Source organism: Oncorhynchus mykiss, chromosome 23 (genome assembly GCF_057628025.1).
Source record: "Oncorhynchus mykiss isolate SJ-2025 chromosome 23, ASM5762802v1, whole genome shotgun sequence".
NCBI classification, from domain to species: domain Eukaryota; kingdom Metazoa; phylum Chordata; class Actinopteri; order Salmoniformes; family Salmonidae; genus Oncorhynchus; species Oncorhynchus mykiss.
In genome coordinates, this window is record NC_143044.1 from 38,120,001 (window position 1) to 38,136,921 (window position 16,921).

The 16,921-nt window shown below is 43.8% G+C and overlaps 1 protein-coding gene and 1 long non-coding RNA gene across 5 annotated transcripts in view; one reads left to right on the forward strand and one right to left on the reverse strand.

Moving 5' to 3' along the window:
- LOC149972588 (uncharacterized) overlaps window positions 1-16,921 on the reverse strand; it is a 439,554-nt gene that overhangs the window by 214,483 nt on the left and 208,150 nt on the right. The window lies entirely within an intron of this gene.
- LOC110502889 (sorting nexin-29) overlaps window positions 1-16,921 on the forward strand; it is a 172,198-nt gene that overhangs the window by 26,949 nt on the left and 128,328 nt on the right. For all 3 annotated transcript variants that reach the window (XM_036960638.2, XM_036960639.2, XM_090217437.1), the window contains exons 7-13: window positions 1,880-2,146; window positions 2,311-2,680; window positions 2,798-2,916; window positions 3,510-3,597; window positions 6,076-6,164; window positions 9,626-9,689; window positions 9,850-9,978. In XM_036960638.2, coding sequence (XP_036816533.2) covers window positions 1,880-2,146; window positions 2,311-2,680; window positions 2,798-2,916; window positions 3,510-3,597; window positions 6,076-6,164; window positions 9,626-9,689; window positions 9,850-9,978 — 1,126 coding nt within the window. The remainder of the gene's footprint in view (window positions 1-1,879; window positions 2,147-2,310; window positions 2,681-2,797; window positions 2,917-3,509; window positions 3,598-6,075; window positions 6,165-9,625; window positions 9,690-9,849; window positions 9,979-16,921) is intronic.

A 16,921-nucleotide genomic window follows, 5' to 3' on the forward strand; every position in this document is an offset into this window, starting at 1 on the left:
GAGGCCCATTGTCGTGCCATTCATCCGCCGCCATCACCTCATGATAATGCATGGTCCCATGTTGCAAGGATCTGTACACAATTCCTGGAAGATGGCCTGTATACTCACCAGACATGTCACCCATTTGAGCAGGTTTGGGATGCTCTGGTTCAGCGTGTTCCAGTTCCCACCAATATCCAGCAATTTTGCCATCTTAACCATCTTACATATAAAACCTTGCTTGTTTATTCAAAATTGTGAATAACTCACCACAGGTTAATGAGAAGGGTGTGTTTGAAAGGATGCACATAACTCTGCAATGTTGTATTGGAGAGAGTCTCAGTCTTAAATAATTTTCCACACACACTCTGTGCCTGTATTTAGTTTTCATGCTAGTGAGGGCTGAGAATCCACTCTCACATAGGTACATGGTTGCAAAAGGCATCAGTGTCTTAACAGCACAATTTGCCAAGGCAGGATACTCTGAGATCAGCCCAATCCATAAATCTGGCTGTGGCTTCTGATTTAAATTAAATTTTCACAGAACGGCTTGTTGCAATTTCGATGAGGCTCTCTTGTTCAGATGTTGGACTGGAGGCAGGTCTTGATAGGGTTAACGAATCCAGTCGTTTGTGTCATCTGTTTCGGGAAAGTACCTGCGTAATTGCGCACCAAACTCACTTAGGTGCTTTGCTATATCACATTTGACATTGTCCCTAAGCTTGAGTTAATTTGCACACAAAAAAATCATACAATGATGGAAAGGCCTTGTTGTCCTTTGTTGAAGACAGAGGAGCTCCAACATCTTAATCATAGCCTCAATTTTGTCCCTCGCATTGAATATAGTTGTGGAGAGTCTCTGTAATCCTAGATTCAGATCATTCAGGCAAGGGGAAAAAACATCACCCAGATAGGCCAGTCGTGTGAGAAACTCGTCACCATGCAAGCAGTCAGACAAGTGAAAATGATGGTCAGTAAAGAAAACATTAAGCTCGTCTCTCAATTCAAAAAAACGTGTCAATACTTTGCCCATTGATAACCAGCGCACTTCTGTATGTTGTAAAAGTGTTACATAGTCACTGCACGAGAGGTGAGGGGCCTTGCTTTAACAAATTTAACCATTTTCACTGTAGTGTCCAAAACGTCTTTCAAGCCGTCAGGCATTCCCTTGGCAGCAAGAACCTCTGCAGTGTACCCAAGTGGCGTCAGGAGCAACTGCTTGCACGCACATTACCACTCCACTATGTCTCCCTGTCATGGCTTTTACACCATCAGTACAGATACCAACATGAGCAGCAGCTACATACGGATCATTAGTGGAATTCCCACGAGAGAGTAACGGTTCATGTGATTGGATGTTAATTATTTGACTAGGCTACCTGTATTTGACATTGTTAGTATTTTTCTGAACACTAAATGGTTTAATTATATTTTTGGCAGTGAAACGAGGCTACTCAGGCGAGGAACAAAAAAAACTTACCCAAATGTATAGCCTTGTTTTGAATATGTGAATAAAAAAATAATAAAATATATATTTTTTGTATTTAAAAAATAAAAAAATAAACATGTGAATCATATTTTTATTTGGCGTACCCTCGACAAAATTGCAGGTGTAAGTGTACCCCAGTTTGGGAATACCTGTGTTATGCAGCTGTTGGTCACAGATACCTTATCTCTTTTCCTGGTAATGTGAAATCCATAGATTAGGGCATCATTTATTTCAGTTGAATGATTTCCCAATATGAACTTTAACTCAGTAAAATCTTTGAAATTGTTGTGATTTGATATTTTTGTTCAGTGTAAGTTGGGAGGAACCAATTCACCTTATCCACTACCGCTAGTGCTCTAACTAGGCTGTGCTGTGTGAATGACTTCTAACTAGACCCTCTTTCTCACACAGGACTGAACTCCATCCTGTTTGCCATCAACATCGACAATAAGGACCTAAATGGTGTGATCCGAGCAGGCTCCTCCTCTTCCGTGAGCCACCTCCTGAAGGAGTCCACCCAGGGCATAGGGAGCTTATGGAAGGAGTCGACCCAGGGGGTGAGCACTCTGCTCAGGGAGATCAGCACCGCCACCACTGTGGTGCCAGGCTTCATCCCCACCCACCGCCCTTACGGCTCCACAGACCCACTGCCTGTCCTGCCCCGCAGCGCCTCCGCAGGTAGGGAGGAGAAATTACAATCAACTTAGACACAGAAGGGGAACAGTGGATATAACCAATTATTTATATTCAGTTCTATTCATATTCTTACTAAGATGATGATGATGATGATAAGCCCAAAAACATGGATATGAAACAAACTACTTTTTCTCTCTCCTCTCCAGACTCTGGCCTGAGGAAGGAGCGACGGAGGAAAAAGAAAATCACCAACATCATCTCTTTCAATGACGACCTGGATGGGGGAGCAGAGGACGAGGATGAGGAGGTGGGGGGGAGTACTGCCACTCTCAGGAAGAGCACCACTACTCCTCAGGTCAGTCTGGAGGAGGGCACTGACCCACTGGAGCCCTCCTCCTCCCTCTCGCCTCCCCAGAACGGGATGCCCGAGCCTGGGATAGTCAGCTGGGCCGGGTCTCCTCCTTTCTCCAGGGCTCTGCCAGACTCCAAGATTATTGATAATGATGAGGAAGAGGAGGTGTACAAGAGCAGACCACAGCTACAGAGCCCCCTCCATGACAGGGCCAGCACTAACCAGTGAGTGACTATGGAGACTTTCACTTTCCTAATCATACAATAAGCATGGTGGGAAACTCTTAAACAATGATTGATATAAACAAGTGTACTTGCTGTGGTGTGTGTGTGTGTCTACAGAGTGGTGGTGGGGAGCCTATCCAGTGTGTCCACGTGTAGCCCTCTGCAGGCCATGACTGATCATGACAGTTCAAACATCCTCATTCCTGTGGCCTCCAGCCACTCCTACTCTCAGCCAGGTGAGCCAGGCTCCTCCCCTCTGTTCCTCAACCCAGTCTTCTGGGCTCACCAGTCATTTCTTACACATTCACAGAAGTTTGGTTATAGTGTGTTGGTTCATATTGTTCATTTTTGGAGTTTGTTTCTATAGAAACGGAAGACTGGTGTTAAAAGAAAATAGTGTGTGACGTTACTTGGAGGTAATTATACAGTACCAGTTAAAAGTTTGGACACCTACTCATTCAAGTTATTTTTTACTATTTTCTACATTGCAGAATAATAGTGAAGACATCAAAGCTATGAAATAAACATATGGAATCATGTAGTAACCACCCTTTGCCTTGATGACAGCTGTGCACACTCTTGGTACTTTTTTGGTCACTACACGATTCCTTATGTGTTATTTTACAGTTTTGATGTCTTCACTATTATTCTACAATGTAGAAAATAGTAAAAAAAAAAAAAAAAAAACCTTGAATGAGTAGATGTGTCAACTTTTGACTGGTTCTGTACATTTACTAAGCTTCTGTTGAATATGGGAAGCATATTCTTAAAGCAGACAGATTTGATCCAAAACATTCCTCAGCATTGTTTGCACTTCATTTTGTTTCAGTCGGTTCAGTGGAGGATACGGTTGCATTTCCTGTACAGACAGATTCCACAGGCAACCACGAGACAACCAGAACCCAGCTGCAGTTCAAGTATGTTGTCAGTCAATTTTACATGCACATGATCTTAACAAGGGAGGGAAGAAAACCGAGCTCACTTCAATATTTCATAGTTTTGATTTTAACAAAGCAAATTTGAGGACAAGACTACCTGAATCCTATCAGCATATTGACTGTAGCACTTGTGCGGGCAATACACTCGATCACTGCTACTCTAAACTTCCGCAATGCACACACGGCCCTCCCCCACCCTTCCTTCGGCAAATCCGACCACGACTCCATTTTGCTCCTACCGTCCTACAGGCAGGAACTCAAACAGGATGTACCCGTGATTAGAACTATTCAACGATGGTCTGACCAATCGGAATCCACGCTTCAGAATAACATCGATTTATATGCTGATTCCGTGAGTGAGTTTTATAAGGAAGCGCATCGGAGACTATTAAAACCTACCCTAACCAGAAACCATGGATAGATGGCGGTATTCGCACAAAACTGAAAGCACAACCCACTGCATTCAACAATGGAAAGATGACTGGGAATATGGACAAATATAAACGGTGTTGTTAATCCCCCCAAGGCAATCAAACAAGCGATATGTCGGTATAGGGACAAAGTGGAGTCGCAATTCAACGGCTTAGACACAAGACGTATGTGGCAGGGTCTACAGGCAATTACGGCAACAAAATGAAAAACCAGCCACGTCACGGACACCGACGTCACGCTTCCAGGATAATACCGTGCCACCGACGTGGCCTGCTACCAAGGACTGCGGGCCCTCCCTCTCCTCCTCCATGGCCGACGTAAGACATTTAAATGTGTTAACCCTCGCAAGGCTGCCAGCCCAGACGGCATCCCTAGCCGCGTCCTCCGAGCATGGCTGGTGTGTTTACGGACATATTCAATCAATCCTTATCCCAGTCTGCTGTCCCTACATGCTTCAAGATGGCCACCATTGTTCCTGTACCCAAGAAGGCAAAGGTAACTGAACTAAATGACTACACTCACTTCTGTCATCATGAAAGTGCTTTGAGAGACTAGTCAAGGATCATATCACCTTACCTGCCACCCTAGACCCACTTCAATTTGCATACCGCCCCAATAGGTCCACAGACGATGCAATCGCCATCACACTGCCCTATCCCATCTGGACAAGAGGAATACCTATGTAAGAATGTTGTTCATCAACGACAGCTCAGCATTCAACACCATAGTACCCTCCAAGCTTATCATTAAGGTTGACGACCCAGGGTCTCAACCCCGCCCTGTGCAATTTGGCCCTGGACTTTCTGACGGGCAACCCCAGGTGGTGAAGGTAGGAAACAACATCTCCTCTTCGCTGATCCTCAACACTGGGGCCCCACAAAGGTGCGTGCTCAGCCCCCTTTGTACTCCCTGTTCACCCATGACTGCGTGGCCATGCACGCCTCCAACTCAATCATCGAGTTTGTAGACGACAACAGTAGTGGGCTTGATTACAACGACGAGACAGCCTACAGGGAGGAGGTAAGGGCACTCAGTGTGCTGTCAGGAAAATAACCTCTCACTCAAAGTCAACAAATTGACGGGGCAGCAGTGGGAGAAGGTGGAACGTTTAAAAAAAAATAATAAATCCTCACCGTACACATCACTGACAAACTGAAATGGTCCACCCACACAGACAGTGTGGTGAAGAAGGCGCAACAGCGCCTCTTGAACCTCCAGAGGCTAAAGAAATGTGGCTTATCACCTAAAACCCTCACAAACTTATACAGATGCACAATTGAGAGCATCCTGTCGGGCTGTATCACCGCCTGGTATGGCAACTGCACTGCCCACAACCGCAAGGCTCTCCAGAGGGTGGTGCGGTTTGCACAATGCATCACCGGGGGTAAACTACCTGCTCCCAGGACACCTACACCACCCGATGTCACAGGAAGGCCAAAAAGATCATGAAGGACAACCACCACCTGAGCCACTGCCTGTTCACCCCGCCATCATCCAGAAGGCGAGGTCAGTACAGGTGCATCAAAACAGGGGCCGAGAGACCAGAGAAACAGCTTCTAACTCAAGGCCTTCAGACTGTTAAACAGCCATCAATGACACAGAGAGGCTGTTGCCACTTTAATAAATGGATCACTAGTCACTTTAATAATGGCACTTTAATAATGTTTGCTTATCTTGCATTACTCATCTCATGTGTATAGACTGTATTTTATACCATCTATTGCATCTTGCCTAAGCTTCTCGGTCTTCACTCATTCATATATTTATATGTACATATTCTTATTCCAACCCTTTACTTAGATTTGTGTGTATTAGGTAGTTGTTGTGGAATTGTTAGATTACTTGTTAGCTATTACTGCACGGAAATAGAAGCACAAGCATTTCGCTACACTCGCATTAACATCTGCTAACCATGTGTATGTGACCAATACAATTTGATTTCAATAGTCTTGAGAGTTATTGGATGGAGAAATGCACGTAACATTCTCTCTCTCTCTCTCTCTCTCTCTCTCTGTGGTGTTGCAGCTTGGAGGCCAGCCCGCCGGGCCAGAATGCACCTCTCTCCAGTGTCCTTTCCAGTGCCACCCCCGGTCTACCAGAGTCCATGACAGTGGGTGAGTGTGTGTGGTATACTAAGCATGTGTTTTAAGAAGGGAATTCAGTATGATGAGAATTATTTTATTCAACCAGGAGATGGCACTGTTAATTCAGGATCGGTGTGCCCTGTGTGTACTCAAACTGTAGTCTCCAGTTTACAGGACTGAAACAGAACGGTACCCTCAGAAAATCATGTCTTCTTCGATAGATCTCATTTCTCTATACAACACACACCAGTCATCCACATTTCTTCTGCTCTATTTTCTTTCAAAACTTCCGGGAATATAAAATGCCCTGAACCAGTCAACCGTTTACACGCTGTCTGTGTTTTTCGCCTCTAGGACGTGATTTGTGTAATTCTCTAATGCTTAGCAGAGGTTAGCCCCGCTGATGCTCATATTGATGTTATGTGTTTCCTGTGTGTGGATCTCACCAAGCCTGTAATGTTAGTCAGGGTATCAGGGCTGGGGATCCAAGTGTGACGGTCTGCCTTTAAGCACTGTGGAAGACCCACAGTCACGTCTAAAGTTGTAACTCACGTCTATAGTCAAACACTCAAAAGATTAGCAGCTCTCAAAAGAGGAGTACTGTGTGTGTGTGTGTGTGTATAGATAGAGAACATTGTGTGCAGTATAAAGAACATAAGCCAAGGTCCACCATTATGTTAACGCCTGCCACACACACACTATACAGCTCGTTAATGGACCGGTGCTGTTTTCCTGTGGTGAACGCATGGTTATCGTAAATGTTCCACATATCTGGAGCAGTGATGTGGAGTTGGGAGCTCCAGATATAATGGTTCTGTCCTCTCCTCCTCTAGCGCCCATCTTCATCCTCCTTTTCTTCACCTCAACCAGCCACTTAGCCGAGGCTTTGCGTTGTAGACCTACCTTTTGAAATGCGTCCGGGGCCAAAACACGCTCCACTTCTAAGCTTCGTGGCTGTTGATAGCCAACAGCTGATCTGTATAATTTATTTGCTTATAATTGAGTAAATACTTTGGTATTCATAAGGCCTTGGCACTTGCCACTTTTTCCATAGCACTGCACTGAGAGAAGTCGGTCTATGTATTAGCCTATATCCGTCATGTGAGTAAAGAGCTGTGCTGTGACTGTATGGTGTGTATGTATCTGGGCCGCGGTGCTATTTTAGTAGCATGGCTGGTCCCATGCTCATGTCAAGACTATTCAACTATATTCTTATGGGGGCCAGATTTGAAAAAGGTATTTTACAGGGGGGCAAGACATTTTTCTTCATGGGATTACTAAAACCGGTATTAAAAAAACAATGCAAAGACACAATTATGATGTTTATAAAGCACTTTTATTCAAATCAAATGTTGCTAAAAGTTCATTTTAAGTGCTTTAAGATTGGCCTAATTCATTGCGTACATTTCTTTAAATAATGTAACACATTTGTACACCGTTGACCTGCATCACATAAAACGGACAGGAAAGTAGAAATGTATCTTTTGTTTTTATTTACACATGGGAAACCTTTTATGCATGGCATATCTCAGCTGACCAGCATCACATTCTGTTCTATTTTCCATTTCTTTATCATTTAACACTTCTTTTTTTTTTTTTACACACAGAAACCTTTTATCTCAGTTGACTAGTTTTTGTGGAGGGCTCTCTACCCCTGCATCAGTAGAGAATGGGTCCCTATAATAAACTGCACCACCTCTGTAGGAACTTAAACTCATCAAATCTCGTTGCAAAGTTAGCTTTCAGTTTATCTAGAAACTCCAACATTATGGGATTGATCTGTGCTGATGATGACTGAATAAAATTGTGTAGGGAAAGGGAGTGTTTTGTTTGGGCTCATCAGAGGGGGAAATAACACACTTCAATTTCAGTCATGTCAATAACTGTTTTATCCCTCCCTTAGTTTATTTGTATTTTTACAGGGACAGTGCACATTTTAATCAACCTTTCAGTAAAAGTGACTGTTTTAGTGACTAAAAGTGACAAATTTTCAACTGCAGTCCCTGGGCCGTTATTAAAAACAATAAAAATATTGATAAACAAGGAGCAGTGAGCACATGCAGAGCAACATAGGACAAGCAACACGTAGCACGCCGACAGACAGAGCAACATAGGACAAGCAACACGTAGCATGCCGACAGACAGAGGAACATAGGACAAGCAACACGTAGCACGCCGACAGACAGAGCAACATTGGACAAGCAACACGTGGCACGCCGACAGACAGAGCAACATAGGACAAGCAACACGTGGCACGCCGATAGACTGAGCAACATAGGACAAGCAACACGTAGCACGCCGACAGACTGAGACTTGTGGATCTGCTACCGTGGTTTTTTCTGTTTGACTGAAGTACTAAGTGGAGGGAGGGGGCCATTAGGATCTTGAATACAAGACATGCGTCGGTGTATTGAACCAGATTTTCCCCACTCAGTAACGCATGCTGTCTGTGGATGTAACAGTGATGTCTACTCTATCCAGCACTTTGAGAGCCTGTTGTACGCACACTGAATGGGTTTTAATGTTGTACAGCAAGCTTGGGCCCAACCAGTTAAGCAGTATGTTAAGTGGGTGAGTATCATAGCATTGAAGTCCAGTTTTGCTGCCCCTGTAGTCAACCAATTTGGTATGTATGGGAAATGAGCTAGGTTGAGTCCATTCAATGAATTGAAGATGTCACTAAATAACAAACATCTGATACTGTATCTAGAGAAACTGCTTAATGAGGAGTATGTGTTGGCTTTCTACAGACAGCTGCTCTTGACAGCACTATAACCATTGCTTAACCACCCAACATCATTATGTAAACGTTGATCAGGATACTCGGCAGACTACGAACAAGCGATGTTGCAGGCTAGATGTTGATTGGATAAAGTTTATGATAGCCATAACTTAACTCACCTCTGAGTTAAGCACAAAGCACACTGGTGTATCAGGCAGTGTAGTGATCTAGTGATCTCATCTGCTGTGAAAAAGCTGATAGTCGGGCAGGCAGACCCTGTACCCCTGTTAGCAGCTCTGATTGGCTGTAACTTGTATGTTTGGTGACGATTGACAACAATTAATCAGTGGGACTACAGGAAAACAGATTCTCCAATTGAAGAATATTGAAAGAGGGCTCCTTTTTCGTACTAAACATCAGGTTTTTGTAAATGTTCTAAAATGTATGTTCAGAATTGATCAAAGGGCCATTCTAAATTGAATAAAAGAGCCTTATCTGGCCCGTGGGCCACCAGTTGAGTAGCCCTGCTCTATGTTCTGGACCTAACTTGTGTCGTCATGACAACGACAAGAGTTGGCTACAGGCAGCAGCACATGCAGTATGAAACCAGTTTAGTATTTAATGTATCACTCAGCTCAGTGGCACAGTAGTGGTAGTGATGAGACTTCAATATGAGCTGAGTAAAAGAAATGTGAACAATAACCACTTTTCCAGATGTATTTTTTTGCATCTGTGTGTTTGTCTGTGTTTAACGGTCTCTCATCCACAGTGGAGCTCCACCAGGCCATAGTAGCCATGATGAACAGGAAGGATGAGCTGGATGAACACAACACGTGAGTCTCCTAATGTTGATGGTATGAGTTGATCTTTGACATGTTGTGAAAAATCTAGTGGAATTTGGAGCTATGTGTGTATATATGTATGCAAGTTTTCTGAGACTGTGTTTTTTGTGACTGTATGGTAACAGTATTGTGTTGTCTTCCGGGAATCGAGGTCCCTGCGTAGCCTGCTGGATGGGGAGATGGAGCACTCTGCTGGGCTGAGGCAGGAGACAGACGCCCTGAGGAGACGCCTGGATGAGCTGGAGGAGAGACACACAGCCAAGGTGCAGGCTCTGGGCAGGTGGGTGCCACTGGTGGTGATTGTTCCCAATGGCAGGTTCCCATGGCTCAGTTGGTTTCCTATCCCTGTGCTACAATAAATCAGCAGATGTCACAAAGTGCTTCTATAAAACCCAGCCTAAAACCCCAAATAGCAAGCAATGCAGATGTTGAAGCACGGTGGCTAGGAAAAACTCCCTAGAAAGGCAGGAACCTAGGAAGAAACCTAGGGAGGAACCAGGCTCTGAGGGGTGGCCAGTCCTCTTCTGGCTGTGATTTTAAAGAGTTCATGGCCATTAAGTCCAGATCGTTCATAGATGACCAGCAGGGTCATATAATAATCACAGTGGTTGTAGAGGGTGCAACAGGTCAGCACCTCAGGAGTTAACGTCAGTTGGCTTTTCATAGCTGAGCATTCAGAGGTTGAGAGAGGGAGGGGGTTCGAAAACAGCAGGTCCGGGACAAGGTAGCATGTCCAGTGAACAGGTCAGGGCTCCATAGGCAGAACAGTGGACCATTGGTGGTTAGAAAAAGAAAAACATGGATCTCAATGGAAACGGTCTTTAGAAGTTCAATATGAGCAAGTGTGTTTTTTGGGTGGCGTCTTAAGTGTATGAGTTGAGTATGCTGCGAAGTGCACTTTTAACATTTGAGCCATTTGAGCCATCTTAGCCAGCCCAGTTCTTCCACCTCACTACACTTTTAAGCCAAACAGGAACTCCAGCCAGCCACTCACACCCAAGTGCTATCCTCCACCCAAATCTGGCCTGATCTGATCAATAGTCTCTAAAAATACTGGAATTGGTAAGTAAGCCCTTCCTGTGTGTGTCTAACAAAGCCCCATGGATGTGAGCTGGACTAAGATCCTCTCATAGATTTACCCACATTGATTAATCACAGCGAGAGGAGTGAGTACTGGGCTGGTTAAGATGTGGGCCGCACACTGACTGAGGCAATGCTTCTGACACGCATGTATGTAACGCTGACTGACTGAAGCAATGCTTCTGACACAAATGTTCAGTGGGGCAAAAAAGTATTTAGTCACCCACCAATTGTGCAACATCTCCCACTTAAAAAGATGAGAGGCCTGTAATTTTCATCATAGGTACACTTCAACTATGACAGACAAAATGAGAAAAAAAATCCAGAAAATCACATTGTAGGATTTTTAATGAATTTATTTGCAAATTATGGTGGAAAATAATTTTGACCCCACGGGGTGAGATCTTGCGTGGAGCCCCAGATCGAGGGAGATTATCAGTGGTCTTGTATGTCTTCCATTTCCTAATAATTGCTCCCACAGTTGATTTCTTCAAACCAAGCTGCTTACCTATTGCAGATTCAGTCTTCCCAGCCTGGTGCAGGTCTACAATTTTGTTTCTGGTGTCCTTTGACAGCTCTTTGGTCTTGGCCATAGTGGAGTTTGGAGTGTGACTGTTTGAAGTTGTGGACAGGTGTCTTTTATACTGATAACAAGTTCAAACAGGTGCCATTAATACAGGTAACGAGTGGAGGACAGAGGAGCCTCTTAAAGAAGTTAGAGGTCTGTGAGAGCCAGAAATCTTGCTTGTTTGTAGGTGACCAAATACTTATTTTCCACCATAATTTGCAAATAAATTAATAAAAAATCCTACAATGTGATTTTCTGGATTTTTTTCTCATTTTGTCTGTCATAGTTGAAGTGTACCTAATGATGAAAATTACAGGCCTCTCTCATCTTTTTAAGTGGGAGAACTTCCACAATTGGTTGCTGACTAAATACTTTTTTGCGCCACTGTATGTAACGCTGACTGAAGCAATGCTTCTGACACACGTATGTAACGCTGACTGACTGAAGCAATACTTCTGACACACATGTATGTAACGCTGACTGACTGAAGCAATGCTTCTGACACGCATGTATGTAGCGCTGGCTGACTGAAGCAATGCTTCTGACAGGCATGTATGTAACGCTGACTGACTGAAGCAATACTTCTGACACGCATGTATGTAACGCTGACTGACTGAAGCAATGCTTCTGACACGCATGTATGTAACGCTGACTGACTGAAGCAATGCTTCTGACACGCATGTATGTAACGCTGGCAAACTGAAGCAATACTTCTGACACACGTATGTAACGCTGACTGACTGAAGCAATACTTCTGACACGCATGTATGTAACGCTGGCAAACTGAAGTAATACTACTGACACACGTATGTAACGCTGACTGACTGAAGCAATACTTCTGACATGCGTATGTAACGCTGACTGACTGAAGCAATACTTCTGACATGCGTATGTAACGCTGACTGAAGCAATGCTTCTGACACGCATGTATGTAACGCTGGCTGACTGAAGCAATGCTTCTGACACGCATGTATGTAACGCTGGCTGACTGAAGCAATGCTTCTGACACGCATGTATGTAACGCTGGCTGACTGAAGCAATGCTTCTGACACGCATGTATGTAACGCTGGCTGACTGAAGCAATGCTTCTGACAGGCATGTATGTAACGCTGGCTGACTGAAGCAATGCTTCTGACAGGCATGTATGTAACGCTGGCTGACTGAAGCAATGCTTCTGACAGGCATGTATGTAACGCTAACTGAAGCAATGCTTCTGACACGCATGTATGTAACGCTGACTGACTGAAGCAATGCTTCTGACAGGCATGTATGTAAGGCTGACTGAAGCAATGCTTCTGACAGGCATGTATGTAACACTGGCTGACTGAAGCAATGCTTCTGACAGGCATGTATGTAACGCTGGCTGACTGAAGCAATGCTTCTGACAGGCATGTATGTAACGCTGACTGACTGAAGCAATGCTTCTGACACGCATGTATGTAACGCTGGCTGACTGAAGCAATGCTTCTGACAGGCATGTATGTAATGCTGACTGACTGAAGCAATGCTTCTGACACGCATGTATGTAACACTGGCTGACTGAAGCAATGCTTCTGACAGGCATGTATGTAACGCTGGCTGACTGAAGCAATGCTTCTGACAGGCATGTATGTAACGCTGACTGAAGCAATGCTTCTGACACGCATGTATGTAATGCTGACTGACTGAAGCAATGCTTCTGACAGGCATGTATGTAACGCTGACTGACTGAAGCAATGCTTCTGACAGGCATGTATGTAACGCTGACTGACTGAAGTAATGCTTCTGACACGCATGTATGTAACACTGACTGACTGAAGCAATGCTTCTGACAGGCATGTATGTAACGCTGACTGACTGAAGCAATGCTTCTGACACGCATGTATGTAATGCTGACTGACTGAAGCAATGCTTCTGACATGCGTATGTAATGCTGACTGACTGAAGCAATGCTTCTGACATGCGTATGTAATGCTGACTGACTGAGGCACATGTTTTCAAGCACACACGGACGCAGAGAAAGCCTATTCCCTACCAGCATGGAGCTCTGGCTGTTCTTCCAGTGATGTTAGCAGAGCAGAAATGAGATCTCACCCAGGAAGGCGGCTGGGCAGGCGGCCAGGAGAGAGTGGGCCTGGCCAAAGAGACACTGGTCCTCTGCTCGGTTTGGAGGAAACGCACACAGAGATTATTCTTTCTTCTTACTTGGCACTGAGTGTTTCCTGAAGGTGGTTGAGAATGGGATATTGATGTACTGTAAAGACCCCTCCTAAGGTTTGGGTGGTTTTAATGTAGTTGTTGAGAGGATTTTAGTTGTTTTGCTGCTTTGTGAAGTCAATTATCTTGCTGTCTCAAGGGGCTACTGTACAGTTGAAGCTCCCACTTGTAACAGTCTTCTACTCTGCTCTGTCTGCCTACTGTGCTGTGGGCACAGAGGAAGGTTTATGAAAGGAAAACCACAGTAAATGTTTGAAGTATTGTTTGTCGAGCCTCTAAATGGCACTCAGGAGTATTAGATGTAGACGTCCTGTATTTTATCCTCTGAGTGTTTTACTGTAATGTTTTCTCAAACTGGGGCAGTATACTCCTGTTTTTTACTGTCAAATCCAAATCAAACCTCTGGGACTGCAATCCCAGAAGCCTTCAGTAGAGGCCAAACAGGAAGTTGTGGAAACTCTTCCTGCCTCTTACTCTTTCTGATATATGGACTTTTCCTCTCTCAGCTGATCCAATTTCACTAATGGGCTTATAGACCGTCCATTTTGACCGAGATGTTTGGGTGGAATACCCCCATGTGGAATACCCCCAAACTCCCTCAACGACACATGCCGGTTGTACAATACACAGCAAAGTTAGTGCTGTAGGATGCCTTTGAAACTTTCAGGGATACTTGTAATGCAGAATGATGAGCCCATATAAAAAGGACTGTCTGGGACATTCTCCAGTTCCAGTTGTCAGTCTGTTTCTGTTCAGGGAATTGAATCTGGACAGATGCTGTAGATTTGGGTGTGGCTTGTGTAAGAACACAGCCCCTACATTATCCTCCTAGGTCGTTCTCTACATTGTCTTTCCTTCAGTGACACCTTCATTACTTCACTACTCTATAGCACAATAGATGGCTACACATACTCTCACTGTACAAAACATTAGGAACACCTTTCTAACATAGGGGATGGTACTCATTTGCCCTCAGAACAGCCTCAATTCATCGGGGCATGGACTCTACAAGGTGTTGAAAGCTTTCCACAGTGATGCTGACCCATGTTGACTTCAATGCTTTCCATAGTTGTGCCAATTTGGCTGGTTGTTGTTTGGGTGGTGGACCATTCTTGATACACAGGAAACTGTTGGGCATGAAAAACCCAGCAGCATTGCAGTTCTTGACATGAACCGGTGCACCTGGCACCTACTTCCATACTCCGTTCAAAGGCACTTCAATATTGCCCATTCACCCTCTGAATGGCACACACACACAATCCATGTGTCAAGGTCAGCCTATGTCGATACATTTTCACGTCGATACAGTGCGATCCGTGTGCACTGTTGGCCAGAGAACTGATCTCTCTGCCTGCCTGCCTGCTCCCTGCCTGCCCTGCTCTGTCTCTCCCATTCTGGTACAGGTACCCTTGCCACCCTCTCTATCCCCGGAGCTTTGCTCACCTACATCATACGCATACATCGCTGACTTTTTATTGATCTGTGTTTGGACTATTTGATTAGTGACTCTTAGGGCAATAAATAAAAACAAACATGTTGCTGTTGTTCATGTTGCTGTTGTCTACCCTTGGCTTTTACAATGTTGGCCATACTTTTAGAGCCTGTTGCTCTGTGAATAAGGAAATATATGACTGTTTTCTCCCTGAGAAACCCCATCCTTGCTCCGGAAGTGCACGTGAGAACTATGCACATTTCTCTCAAACAATATGTGAGAAATCTGACTCTTGCGCTTACATGTCAGGACTGTTCTCTTGGTACTTCTCTGGACTTCATACAACTCTTGAAATATGTGTCTTTAAAGACTCTGGTGACTATGGATTGTTGTTCAAGTGCTGTCTGTCAATCCAAATGTTGTAACCCTCGATCTAGACTTGCCATCATCTTGCTGCTTCTATTGTCTGGAAATGTGCGATCTAACCCAGGTCCTGACATTCTTACCCCTGCCCAATTAAGTAGTCAGAGTTGCCTGAAGTTTTTGCATATGAGTGTAAGAAGTCTTCTGCCGAAGCTTGATTTTGTGAATATATGGACAACAGCTGCCGACCCTGATGTATTTATGCTTTCTGAAAAATGTCTCAAAAAATATATATTACAGACTAAAATATTGGCATAATTGGTTAGAATGTTTTTCGTACAAATCGTAAATCTAAGGGTGGTGGTGTTGCTATACATGTATAAGACAAGTTCTCGGTGGTCGTTCTGACTTCTGTTATTAAACCTAAGCGACTTGAAAATCTGTCTTTGAACCTAAACCGTGGCTCATTTTTAAATATTGTTGTATCTTGCTGTTATAGACCTCCATCTGCACTGTTGGCTCTCTGGATTGTATTTTAAAATTGTTTTCACAGAATGTCAATTCTGAGATTGTCCTGATGGGTGATCTGAATCAGGACTGGCTAACATCTCGCTCTGATCAATTTAAAATTCTATGCAGTACCTTTAATCTCACTCAGATTGTCAACAGGGTAACTAGGTTGAATATAAAATGTCCTCTTTGATCTTAACCCAATACTCATCGTTTTAATGCTTCTGGTATTTTTGCAAATAACATAAGTGATCACTGTGCTATTGCCTGTGTGTGAGATGGTAAAATTCCTAAGAAATCTCCAAGTGTCATTACGAAAAGAAACCTAGAAACGGTTTGATATTCAAGGTTTTTTGCATGATGTATCTAGCATTGAATGGAATTAATCTCTGATGTTGATCTAGCCTTTTCTTACTTCCACAACGCATTCCAGGATGTATGTAATAGGCCCCTTTTTAAAAAAAAAAAAATCAGAATTAAGGGCAGAGAGAACCCTTGATTTACTAAGGAACTTACTAAAACCACAAGGAAACAAAATGCTATGTAGGCTAAAGCAAGAGGGTCTGGTTCAGGAGATTATTGGATAGCTTTTAAACATCTTCCAAATATGGGTGTGGCTATGATCTGTAAATTGAAAGCAGGCCACTACCTGAAATCTACTTCAGATAATCTAAATAATCCATAAAAATTTGGGCAAGTAGTGAAAGGTTTGGAGTACAAAAAAGATACACAGCTTCCCAAACAATTGTTGGTCGACATACAGATTGTAACTGAGAGAACCTTCATTCTGAAAGCCTTGAATCATTTTTTAGAATCAGGCAGTTTATTTGAAAAGGTCATAGGTATAATTGACCTCCCTATGAATTTACCTGACACCCCTGTGTAGTCCTTCACCAGGTTCCCCTTTTCATCCTTCTCTGTTTCAGAAGTATGCAAAACCCTGAAATAAATTGATGGAAAAAATCCCCTGGCCCTGATGAACTATACCCCTGCTTCCTACACCTAGCTGCAGACATCATTGCTCCCCCTTAACATGTATTTTTAACCTCACGCTTGATGTTAAGGAAATCCCCA